At 44.8% G+C, this 13066-nt stretch overlaps 1 protein-coding gene across 2 annotated transcripts in view; it reads left to right on the forward strand.

The window, feature by feature from the left end:
- Nucleotides 1-13066, forward strand: part of KDM1B (lysine demethylase 1B) — a 54439-nt gene that overhangs the window by 34607 nt on the left and 6766 nt on the right. Inside the window, exons 15-21 of one of the 2 annotated variants that reach the window (XM_037518915.2) lie at nucleotides 2011-2138; nucleotides 3575-3706; nucleotides 4631-4705; nucleotides 7870-7986; nucleotides 8932-9057; nucleotides 9843-9965; nucleotides 11785-11937. In XM_037518915.2, the coding sequence (XP_037374812.1) occupies nucleotides 2011-2138; nucleotides 3575-3706; nucleotides 4631-4705; nucleotides 7870-7986; nucleotides 8932-9057; nucleotides 9843-9965; nucleotides 11785-11937 (854 nt within the window). The remainder of the gene's footprint in view (nucleotides 1-2010; nucleotides 2139-3574; nucleotides 3707-4630; nucleotides 4706-7869; nucleotides 7987-8931; nucleotides 9058-9842; nucleotides 9966-11784; nucleotides 11938-13066) is intronic. The other variant, XM_037518916.2, reaches the window with a different exon arrangement.

Consider the following 13066-nt stretch of genomic DNA (forward strand, 5'->3'; position numbering starts at 1 on the left):
GGCATTACTTTGCTTCAGCTATATGGTTCTGTAAAGGGACTGTCAGTTCTTCACCCTTGTATGCACTGAAACTGTTGGGGTACACTTTCTGTCTCCCTGCTTTAGCTTCCCCTCAGCCTACCCCAGTGATGCTGAGACCCACCCCACATCGACTGACAAACATAACAGGACATTTTCAGAAATTTATGGTGGTCACCCCCTGGGGTCTTTTCATCCAGTGTAGTAGTGTGCAGACCAAGTGGTGAGCTGAATTTTCTGGAATTGAGTTATGAAGGTGCCTTCACAATCTCAGAACCTGCTTAGTGTCTTGCACGTGTGTGGAAGTTGCTGGGTGATGATTCCTTTACACCTCGATCAGGGTCACCCAACAAAAAAGTTAACATTGCTTTGTCTTGACCTTACTTTAAAAAAGTTATTAAGGGAGGATCAGCAATACCTAGTGAGTAAGCAGTTATTTCATCTCATCAATATATATTTTTAGAAAGCTTTAATAGTGGTGCACACATCTCTATATAAGGTCACAGCCACAGCCTGCCCAGCAGTATCTCAGCTCCCTGGGATCTCACTATTGGCTGAATAAAAAAAAAAAAAAAAAAAAACAAATAGAAGTACTAAGAAGTTGTAGTTAATTCTACAAAGCCTCTGTCCTCAAGCTTTTATTGATGGCTTAAAGCTTTAAATAATACTTAAAAATCACATTATTATGAAAAATATTATGAATTTGTACACTTTTTAAAAACATCACATTATTATGTACTATTACAGAAACCACACTAAGCCTTCTCTTGATCTGTTTAGACTTCATTTTAGATCTTGTTCTAACCATCACGGTGTTTCTTCCAAACCACTACAAAACTTAAAGGAAGATAAAAGCTACATAGCAGAGGCAGGAATGATACTGCCACAGGAGGGACTGAAAGTGACTGAAAAGCCTAGCAGTCTGGGGGCAAAAGCCTGGCCCACAGAGCCCCCTGGACATCTCCATGTAACTAGTGCAATAACTTTAATGACCACCTTGAGTTGTCAAGGAAAAAATGTTAAATGGTACTCAGTTCTGTTTTGAGTCAAGCAAATGCACAGCATGTTATAGAAGCTTCTAGTCTGCAATGTGCTCAGTAGTTGTCATCCTTGGGGTGTTATATGGAAGTAATGTGGGCTAAGATTCTTAGCCTTTGTCAGACAGGTGCCTCCCTCCCTCACCCTCCATGAAAGGGCTCTAAGATAGTCCCTGCAGTGGTATCACAGGGCTGTGTCTGGTAGTTCAAGTTGAAAGGGGGTTCTGAGAGGGCGACCCTGATGCCTGCAGTGGCCAAGTGATGCTAGGCTGTAAATAGGGGCATCTCAGTGAGGGGCGTGGAGGTAGCACACCTTGCAGCACTGAGACCTGCCAGGGAGGGGTGTGGTAGGCATCACAGCAGAGCCTCTAAATCGGTCGCTGTCTGGGAAACGAAAGCAGTGCTGAGGCTGGCTGACTGCGGGTTGGAATAGATTCCACAGTGATGGGGAACCAGTAATTAAAGGCAACAGGACAGGGGACTCTTGAGATGAAAGTCCACCAGGGAACCATCTTGTTGGGTTGAGGATAGAGCAGGGGCCGTCTGTGGTAGGTCTGGTAGTTGAGGTGAGCGGTTACAAGAACTTGACTTTAAGGTGATGTCAGCAGGACCATAGAGGGAACTGGAATCCTTTGTGTGTGCGTGTTTCTATGTGCACGGAAAGCGGGGGGTGCTTTCTTGACCTTGAGCAAAAGAAGAGACAGTTGCTTAGCTAAGCAGAAATGAAACTTTTTTTTTTTGAAGATAAAGAACCCACATAGTTTTGTTTCCAGTGAAGCTCTATCTTTCTGCAAGACACCAGCCTTAGCATGGCGCCGTTTTCCCTTGACTTGGGACACAACTTTGGAAGTTTGGGGTTTTGTGGGGTGAAAGCGGTTGATAGCAAAGGGTAAGGAATGACGGAATAACGCTAAAGCTAAAGCTGTTTTTCTGCTTTCATCCATTCCCATTGCAGAAAAGATAGAGGAGATCTACAAAGCTTTTATTAAGGAGTCTGGTATCCAGTTCAGTGAGCTGGAAGAACAGGTGCTTCAGTTCCACCTCAGTAACCTGGAATATGCCTGTGGCAGCAACCTCCATCAGGTGTGAATGGGCTTGGAAAATGCTTGTTTTTCTGTATGTGTGTGTATTTTAAACGGCAGATGCTCGGATAACGTCCTTCCGTTCGGGGTCATTTCGTTATGACATTGATGAGGGAGACAAATCCTGCTGAAGGTTGAACAAGAGGACATTATTCGAAGACCTGGTTTCGTTCGATGTCATTTCATTTAAAGTTGTAGTTTCCAAGAGCCTATTGAAGACGTTCAGCGTGGGCTCACCCTCTGTCTCACTGTTGAACTCTTAAGTGTTTGGGGTAAACAGGAAACAGTGGTTTTGCTGCTTGAAAACCTGAAAACCACAAATTCAGAGTGTACTGACCGCACAGTGCTTTTGAAAAAAAAAAAAATTTTAAAGCAAGAAACACCTTTAAATAATGCTGGCGAGGAAGCGATGTGTGTAAAACCAAATACCAGAGGGCTGTTGGGCTGCATCAGGGATGGGCCAGGGTGTGCGTGTTCCTGTCTTCCCCACCTTCTCGGGCCCTCCAGGGAGACCCTAGAGGCGCATCTGTGGAATCCTGGTTTGAAGACACTGCCAGAACAAAGCGCCCTTGCAGTTATGGTCTATTTTCCCTGAGAAAATAAATTTAAATTTGCCTGATTCATTTCACCAACTATGACCTTGAATCTCAGATGTGCTGTATTTTGAAGAGAGGCTCCTTGATGACTAATTGTCCATTATGGAACCTCTTCTTCCCCGTTCAGTTCTTGGCTGTGAATAGCAATAGTCCTGTTTTCTAAAATCATGCTGCATGCCAGCCTTTTAAAATTTCTATGTTGAAGACAGAGGGTTGGCATCCATCTGCAGGGAGGTGATCAAATGCAGTGTTAGTCTTTACAGAACTCTCCCTTCCCAGGGTTGTTGATACATAAAACAATTTTAATATATATAATATTGACCAAGGAGTCGTGACCAAGCCCACGTCATACCCAGCTTTTATTCTAAGATAAGCCTTCCCATGCAGTGTCAAGAATTGCCTTCCCTGGGCCTCCCTGGTGATGCAGGGGTTTAAGACACCTGTTTGATCCCCAACCAGGGAGCTGATCCACATGGCCCAGCAGACCTCTCCTGTCTCGCCCACTGCTCCCCTCAGCAGTGTATTTCAGTCAATCCACCTGTTCCGCTCTAATCTGTCTCTGGTGAATCCTCTCACCCCTCACACCTCTGACCTACACCCCAGTTCTTATATGCATAAATAAATTAATCTTTAAAAAAAGAAAAGAATTGCCTTCCATAGTAGCATGTCCACCTGGGCTAGTCTGTTTGTCCTCTCCTTCCTTCATGCTGCACCCCTTGCTCAGCTGCCCTGCCCTCCCTGTGGGTGGCTTTTCCTGCCTTGGGTGCCTTACTGTCCCGCAGGTGCAGCTTCAAGCCTTTCCACCACCTCTGGTGTATCCAACCTCTCCTGATGTCCCCAGGTGTCTGCTCGCTCCTGGGACCACAATGAATTCTTTGCCCAGTTTGCTGGTGACCACACACTCCTGACCCCCGGGTACTCTGCAATTGTTGAAAAACTGGCTGAAGGACTGGACATACGGCTCAAATCTCCGGTAAGTATCGGAGACAGTGGGAGGCGCTGGCTCAGCCTTCTTTTGTCGAGGATGAGACGTTTGGGGCATGTGGATTACATAGGAGACCCGAGCTTGCTTTGACCTCAGCCAGGGTCTCCATGCGCTTCTGTGGTACATGGAGCCTATGGCCATAGCGTGACCCATGTCACTGAGGTTACATAACTGCTGCTGGTTCAAAACAGTAGTGCCTGAGATGCATTGTCATCAGAAATAAAGTGTCCAAGTTGCTCCCAGACACCCCGACCCATTGCAGCTACACTTTAAAATTTTCCCTTCAGGGGCCCCCTAGTGACTTAGGGGTTAAGTCTCAGTGCTATCACAACTACAGCCTGAGTTCCATCCCCCACCAGGGAGCTAACCCACATGGCTCAGCAGACCTCTTCTGTCTTGCCTACTGCTCCCTTCAGCAGTGGATTTCAGTCAATCCACCTGTTCTGCTCCCCAGTGTGTCTCTGGTGAATCCTCTCACCCCCCACACCTCTGGCCTACATCCCAGTTCTTCTACACAAAAAATAAATAAATTTTCTCCTTTAAATCTTTTTCCCCGCAATTATTTCCTGCATTGTTCTAATCGAGAGGCAATTTTACAAATGTATACACACACATAACATATACATATTATATACTTTATAATGAAGTATATAATATGTACTCACATATACACACATGTACACACATATACTTTGTTATAAAGAACTTTCAAATTCCACCATTGTGTTATAAATTTTAATGACTGATATTTCCCTGAAATAAGCTATAACTGTTGTTTACATCTCTGAATGCCAGGAAATGCTTCCCTGTAGCCTTGGAGATGTCAGCTCACATAATAGATTTGGAAAGGATCCTGGATCACATAGGTCTGTCCTCCGTCATGTTTTTTTCACAGTTGTTTTTCTCGAGCAGGTGCAAAGTATTGATTATTCTGGGGAGGAGGTGCAGGTCACCACCACGGAAGGGACATTGTTCACCACACAAAAGGTGAGTGCTGGAATCTGTAAGGTGCTGCCCCGGGCCTCGGGGTCAGCCTCCCACCTCTTCCACAGAACTCTTTTCCTTGGGTGATCTGCCTGGAGCCGTTTGATTTCTCAGGAGTTATGTATCTCTGCTTATTTTTGTGTGGATGTGCAAATCTACTTTCATTAACCTAATACTATTAAGTTATTACTGTCTCTGCAGATGGCATCCTAAATATGTCCCTCAAAGTGACTCTATGGTACAGTAATCCTGAGAGTTGAACAATAAGAAATTCTCTGGCTAAATAAGTTTGGGAAGTATTAGATAACAACAGTCTGCTTATGGAGTTACATAGGACCATACTAAAGCTCTGAGATGTACTGCATAAAAGTAAAAAGCAAAAAAAAAAAAAAACAAAAAAAACCCTATTTTATTTGTTTTACAAGTTGATGATTTTTTATTTTTTTACCTTTTTTTTAATATCCAAAAGGTCTTTATTATAAAGGTTTATTATAAAAAGGGAGAAAAAATAAAGGACACTTGCATAGACACAAGTGGGCAGAAAGAGCTGCCCCCAAAGGGACAGGTTTGCCAAAAGAGAGGCCTGTGTGGTCTCAGGCAGGCAGCCCAGGGAGGAGAGATGCCTCTGCTGCTTTGCAAAGGGAGAAAGTTGGCAGAGACACACCTGCATAGGCACAGGTGGGCAGGAGGACTGCTGCCCGATTTTTTGCTTTTTTTAATCACAGAAACCTTTCACATCACGAAAACATTCTTTTCATCTTGAAACTGGCAGAAGTACTCTTACATCATCTGAATTTTTGGTAAAGTGTTTTGCTAGGTGGACAGAGAAAACTGTCATAGATAAAATCACGCTATTTCTATAGTTTTGAAGAACAAGGGCGCTTTCTTGGGGTGCAGGGGGTTTTACAAGCCCTATAAATTTATTGTAAATTTAATTATTTCTGAAGTAATGACCAGAAAGTATCAATGGACTGTCGCTAGCTCCTACACTAGGTATTTGTACCCTTTGCAGTTGTCTGAAAGTATTTCACAGTCTTTGATATTTCTATGGCAGTAAGGATTGCACGTTTTGGGGTAGGAAGTCAGGTGTATGAGTGTAGGTGGGTGGGTACTCATCACCTGTTTACCTTTAGCTTTCTGGGAAATTAGTAGTTGTAATAGTGTAGACTTTGGACTAGAGATCCTGGTTGCACCATAGAATCACCTAGAAGAGAACAGTCACAAAGCTCCACCCCCAGAGACAGTCTCGTGAACTGGTCTGGTCCTGTTGGGGAAACTTCCCCAGTGATTCCAGCTGGCAGTCAGGGTTCACACCCATTGGGCAACCGTGTCCTTATTTGTGAACCCAAGATAAGAATTGCTAAAATCAATATCTAAAGGTCTGTGGAGGGTAAAATTTATTTTGAATACCCATTTTTTAAATTGCGGATCAGCAGCCAGCTCAGCCTCTGGTATTCTGTGGCTCTGGCCCTTGGCATCCAGGAAATCAGGCCTCTTCCTCCTCCCCTGCTTATCCTCAGCCCGCCCTGGGGCTGGATTTTCACTCCTGTCTCTTGGCTCCCAGAGAAATTAGGACACAGCTTCAGACTGTGTTTCAAAGTCTGCTCTGGAGTGTTCAAAGCAAACATTTTTTTTTTTTTTTTTTGATAGCATACATCATGCTGCTTGAATTGGAAATTTCCCCAGATTATAAGTGAAAGATTTCCAACTCAGCTTGATATACCAATAAACATTTGACTCTCTGTAATTCAATCTAGGCTGCCTCTGCTGAGATCTAGCTTTTAATTCCTTACAGGGTGTTTTTTATCTTTTGTCTAATTTATTTATCTAAGTTCATGTGCTTTTGAAAGCCTTTTTTCCCTTTTTTTGGCCATGAAGATAACATCTAGATCTTATTTCTATGCAGTTCTTATATCTCCAAGAGGGTCTTTGTTACCTTTTTTGGTTGCTTGGAGCTGTTATCTATAACCAGATTGAGGAGAGAGCATGTGCAATATTTTCCATTTTCTCCACACGGCAGAAAGGGACAAATCACAGGAAGAATTCTGAACTCCCTGTGATCCTAGAATTGGGACTCAAACCAGATACTCTAAATCTTTGATGGGGACTAGGTAGATATGGTGCTTGGCCTTAGCTCCATTCCACGCTCATCCTGCTGTGTTACCCTGGAAACACCCACACACTCCACAGAGTCTCTTGCAGCTGAGGTTCTAAATGTGAATTAGGTCTGACCAGTCATGTGTACTTGAGTGGAAGTTAAAGGTAGACTGTGGCTTTGCTTCACCTCTGCTGACAAACGCGGTGGTGGAGGTGCGGGTTCTCCTGTAGTGGGGAAAATAGAGGTCCAAAGTGCCCTCACTAACTAGCAGGGAGTCAAGAGGCAGGGATAGGGCATCCATTTGTGGATGCAGGTTGTTCTGTATCTGGCATGACTCTCTTGCTGGGAGCGGTGGTTATGGCTCCCGATTGCCTGGTGGTCCAAGTTGTATGGAGAGAGTGCAATTCTCTTTGATGGCCTGGTCTTGGGAGTCATTCTTGAAGGTTCTTAGCATTTATTTCTTTGACCTTTGTAAATGATCCTAGAAGCCATTTGAGACCCTGCAATAAATTCTTTCCTCCCCCACGTACAAGCGAGCGTCATATGGCTTTATACAATTATCTTTATTATATCCTTGAGTGATGTGTTTTGCCATTTATGAAGCACATGGATATATAAGAATTTTAGTTGTAAGCAGTACCCCAATCCTTTGTGGTTAATAGGGCAGTTATTACGTTGGCCACATGTTAGAAAGTGTCAGGAGTGATACACAAATGTAATTCTCCTGACTATGTTTAGGGTCATTCCCTCTTACAGCACTGCTTTTCAGGATGGGAATCTACTGACTTGTCTTATCCAGAGTTATTGTTAACAGTCAAGACCTTTGTGCAGATTCTTCCATGTGAATGCCACTTCCTCTCAGCTCACCCTTGTGCAGTGAACAGCCTGCACAACTGTACATGGCAGCCCTTGTTCTTATCAGTATAACAACCTGGGATGTTGGTAGCAATCCATGACTGACGAGAGAGGAGTGTTCTTTAGGTATTGAGATTTTCCTAGAAATGAACCCACTGATAATTGCACTGTTAAGTTTGCTGACTGCATGTTAACTGTTCATTATTTCCCACAGGTGTTGGTCACTGTACCACTGGCTTTACTGCAGAAAGGTGCCATTCAGTTTAATCCACCTTTGTCAGACAAGAAGATGAAGGCCATCAACAGCTTAGGCGCAGGCATCATTGAAAAGGTAACTAAATTTCTTAAGCCTCAGAAGTAAAGAGATTAATGTCAGATGGCAGGAGTTTCTTAACTTCCGCTATTGGAGAGTAGATAATTTTTGATTCAGGATAAAATTCAAACATGTTTCATTTGAATAATTGGCCATGAAGAATACAGAAAGGTATTATCAAAATAAAAAGAGAGTTGGCTCAGGTCAATTTTCACTTTAGGAGAATGAATCTTGTTATTCAGAATCTAAATTTGTATTGATAAGCCATTCTCTTTTGGGGGGTTCGAGGTCTGCTTTCCTTTCCTTCCCTCCATGAATTGACCCAGTAAGGAGACTGTTTTACTTCCTCTGCCTATAACATTTCCTTGAGCAGAATCGACCCATGCTACATTAGATTGGCAGACCTCTGAGTAGTCAGAATTTGTCTTACAGGCATAAGCTTCAAGATTCAGTCTCAGCAAAGCTTTTTGTCTTCAGATTAGCCTAGGGGCTAATAAGTACCCTGAGGTGCTTGGGTGCACAGCACTATTTCTATAAAAAGCAAGATGCAGGGACCTCCTTGGTGGTGCATGGGTTAAGTCACAGCACTATCAAGCTATCGCCAGCCATTGCAAGGAGCTGACCCACTCAGTGCAGCAGACCTCTCCTGTCTCGCCCACCGCTGCTCCTCTCAGCAGTGTATTTTGGTCAGTCCACCTGTTCTGCTCCCCACTCTGTCTCTGGTGAATCCTCTCACCCCCTGGAACCTCTGGCCTACACCCCTGTTCTTATATGCATAAATAAATAAAAATAAATCTTTACAAAAAATGAAAAGCAAGGTGCTTACAAAAAGAACAAAAGAAGTAAAGAGAATAGAAAGAGGGTATTTAGGTATTTTTGTTGAGCAGTTTAATTAGGAACTATAGGTTGCTTCTTTGAGATTGATTCAAGAAATCCTCACCACCTTTCTCTTGCTCTTTGCAGATTGCCTTGCAGTTTCCTTACAGATTTTGGGATAGTAAAGTCCAAGGGGCTGACTTTTTCGGCCATGTCCCTCCTAATGCCAGCAAGCGAGGACTTTTCGCTGTGTTCTATGACATGGATCCCCAGGTAAGGTCACGGGTGAAATGTGCTTGGATTTCGCTTCCTACACTTTAGTACTTGAGGAGGTAATTACACGTGTGTCAGACTCAGGGGCTAATGAACACGGTGTGGGAACTCTGGGTGTATGTTTACGTTCTGGGAGGATGCTTGACACATTTTCCTGAAGGGAAGGGTTCCTGGCATGCACCATATTTCTCGCAGTGCCAGTGCTGTATGTTGGGAAATGAATTAGTCATTTGTGGACACTGTTTCTCCAGGCTGATAGGGAAATTCTCCCTAGAATTGGCGTCAACATGGTAACTGTTGGCCCTTGAAACTACTCTCCAGAGGTCGTCCAGTGAGTGCTGGTGTGATTGGTGGGGAAGGAAGAGGCACACCCCGACCTGGAAGCTCTAGTGGTATTACTGTCTTGCACAAGAATCCCAGTTGTTTCCTGTCTCTGTTCAAGAAACTTTACCTGAACAGGCTTCACAAGAGAGTTAAGGACACCATTTCTGTAGCATGTGAGAAGGCTTCACCCATTATTTTGTTTGCAAACTTCCCTTCTCCACAAATTCTTTCAAAGGTTAACCCCTGGGCTTGAGATTGACACTATGTTCTGAGTTTTTTTTTTCCAGGAGGAAAAATAAAGTGTGAGAGAAATGAATTAGTGATGGAAATGAGGACAAGGGGCGGCAGGGAATAATAAAATTTAATTTGTGAGCACGAGGTGCCTATCTGCTTGGAAGTGTGCACTTGAAGACTTTTGCATAGTAAGTGTGTTAAGCTGCCTCGCCTTCTTGTGTCTCCAGAAGAAGCACAGCGTGTTGATGTCTGTGATCACCGGGGAGGCGGTAGCCTCGGTGAGGAGCCTGGACGACAAGCAGGTGCTGCAGCAGTGCATGACCACACTCCGGGAGCTGTTCAAGGAGCAGGTTAGTGGCGAGGAGAGAGGCATGCTTGCCTCGACTGAGTGTGCCCCGGGAGTGAGGGGAATCAAGGCAGTAGGTCACGTCATTCTTCCTTGCAGTACCCGACTTTCCTGACGTACCTAGAGCAGTAAGCTCAGGTGGTCATGACAAAATACCACCGACCAGATGGTTTAAACAATGGGAATATATTTCCTCACAGTTCTAGAGGCTGGAACTGATCTGAGGCATGGGCACATGCAGGTGTTGGTGTCTCCTGAGGCCTTGCTCCTTGGCCTACAAATGGCATCTTCGCCCTGTGTCTTCCCTGGGCCTCCCCTCTGTGTTGTCTGCATTGTCTTTGTTACTTGTGTTGTCTTTCTTTTTTTAAAGATTTATTTTATTTATTTATGCATATAAGGTAGGTGTGGGGGGTGAGAGGATTCACCAGAGACAGAGTGGGGAACAGAACAGGCCAATCTACTGAAAGACACTGCTGAGGGGAGCAGCGGGCAAGACAGGAGAGGTCTGCTGCGCCATGTGGGTAGCTCCCTGGCCGGGGATGGAACGCGTGCTGCAGAGGCTGCGGACAGCTTCATAGTTTGCATCTTAACCCCTTGCGCCACCAGGGAGTCCCAACAACAACTTCCCTTTTAAAGGGACGTTTTTGGCCTCTTTGGTGGCGCAGTGGTTGAGCACTGGGTTGAGAAGCTGCCCGCAGCCTCTGCAGCGCCGGTTCGATCCCCGGCTGCTCCCCGGCCACCGGAGGAGGGTCCCACATGGCACGCAGACCTCTCCTGCCGCCCGCTGCTCCCCTCAGCAGTGTACCTCGGTCCTTCTGCCTGCTCTACTCCCCTCTCTGGCTCTGGTGAATTCTCTCACCCTCCCGCGCTTCTGACTGTACCCAGTGCATGTATAAATAAATAAAATAAATAAATAAATCTTTAAAAAATAAAAATAAAAAATAAAGGGATGTTTCCCAGAATTTCCTCATACCCCACATGCACACATAGTCCCTTTTCTATCTTTTCTCCCAGGAGCCCAGGATTTTGCCGGTTCACTAAACCTCACCATCTCTAGAGAATCAGAAAGGCTGTGGCTTGTGTCTTTTTCAAACAAAGGAGCAGAAGTAGAAGGACGAAAGTAGAAAGGATTCAGGAGTTACATGAATCAGAGATTGAGACACCCAAGGGCTAGTGCACATTTTACATGATGTGATCATGGCTCTCACAGTGGTTTCTAACTTGGGGCCTTTGTCCAAAACTTTGTTTCCAAAGTAGTTGTTTGGAACTTAGCACAGTTTCCACAGAAATATTTCTCATGACGGTGCTTGTCAGGGCAGCCAAAAAAATTATTTAAAACTCAGAATGAGACAATCCTTCCTTAGCTGTTTGCTGAGAATTTCAATTGGATGTCCTAAACTCTACGCGGCCCAGAAACTCCTTTCAACCTACTCTAGCTCTCTGTAGAGCCACAGAAAACGGAAAGTCCCAACTCTCAGCCATTGATGATGCTCCCTGGCATTTGGGGTAGGGAGGTGTGTGTCTACGAAAAGGATAAAGTGTACAAGTGAGGAGGGTGTGTGTGTGTGTGTGTGTGTGTGTGTGTGTGTGTGTGTGCAGTCAGGGGGTCCACACTGTTGGGCCAGGAGATGAGGAAGTTGCCCAGATCCAGGGCCTGGGTGGAGCTGCACGGGAAGAGGAACACTCTGGAAATTACTGTTTCACAGTGCTACCAGAATAATGCAGTTTCTAAAAAAGAAAGGGAGGTTGTATATTAATCCTTGGGGGCTTGTCATTTTTAAGCCCCTTCCTAATCCTCTCACAATTCCCTTGACTCGACACAGGAAGTCCCAGATCCCACAAAGTATTTCGTCACGCGGTGGAGCGCAGACCCCTGGATCCAGATGGCATACAGCTTCGTGAAGACAGGCGGGAGTGGGGAGGCCTATGATATCATCGCTGAAGAAATACAGGGAACCATCTTTTTTGCGGGCGAGGTGCGTGTCATGATTGTGAACCCCTTAATTTTTACTTTGATGACTTTTTAAAAGTTAAAGTGATACATGGTCAGACTTTTTTTTTACTTTATTTATATTGTGTGCAGAAGGATTGGGGTGTAAGCCAGAGGTGCGGGGAGAGGGTGGTGAGAGGATTCACCAGAGACAGAGTGGGGAGCAGAACAGGCAGATCTACTGAAATACACTGCTGAGGGGAGCAGCGGGCGAGACAGGAGAGGTCTGCTGTGCCATGTGGGTAGCTCCCTGGCTGGGGATGAGACTCAGGCTGTAGCAGTGACAGCCCTGAGACTTAACTCCTGGCCACCAGCAAGGCCCCTATGTGTTCAGACTTTAAAAGCAAAGTCAAAGTCAAATACTGTCAAAATTCTTAAAACTAGAAAGAGCAGATGACATATCAGTGTCTTCCTCAAACTCCCAGAGTAGCCATTTTTCACCCCTGTGTCTTTTGGAATCTACTTTATAACCTAAGATAATATTATTAGATAGAATCTGCTGACTTCCTGTAGATTAAAGATTTAACCTGTGTGGTCTCTCTGCACATTCCTTCAACGTGGCCTGTCAGTTTGGGTTAACCAGGTGACAGTGTTAGGTGATGTGGCTGTAAATGCTCGAGGCCAAGCCAAGAGGGTGTTTCTGGATTCCTCTGAACACAGCTGTCTGTTTTCTGAACAGTCACTGCGTCCCTTTTCCCTTAACTAACTTTCATTTTCTACCACTCCTTAAGCCTCCCCAGTGTCCCATCATCTCTAATTCACAGTGGAATTTATGGAAACTTTCCTCTTAGTTCCATCTTTGAAACCCCTCTTCCTAGGGCCCTCCGCTCTCTGCTTAGGTTGATCCCTGGGACGACTCCTTCCTGCTTCCCAGGCTTGGAATTTTTATCCCTAGATCCCCCTCATTTTCTTTCTAATTTTTCTAAATTATGGTAAGCTACACATAACATTTGCCATCTTAACCATTTTTTTTTAAAGATGTATTTATTTATACAAGCACTGGGTACAGTCAGATGCGCGGGAGGGTGAGAGAATTCACCAGAGCCAGTGCGGGGAGCAGAACAGGCAGACTGATGAAGTACACTGCTGAGGGGAGCAGCGGGCAGCAGGAGAGG

Source organism: Talpa occidentalis, unplaced genomic scaffold (assembly GCF_014898055.3).
Source record: "Talpa occidentalis isolate TD23 unplaced genomic scaffold, MPIMG_talOcc4v2.1 talOcc4.2, whole genome shotgun sequence".
NCBI classification, from domain to species: domain Eukaryota; kingdom Metazoa; phylum Chordata; class Mammalia; order Eulipotyphla; family Talpidae; genus Talpa; species Talpa occidentalis.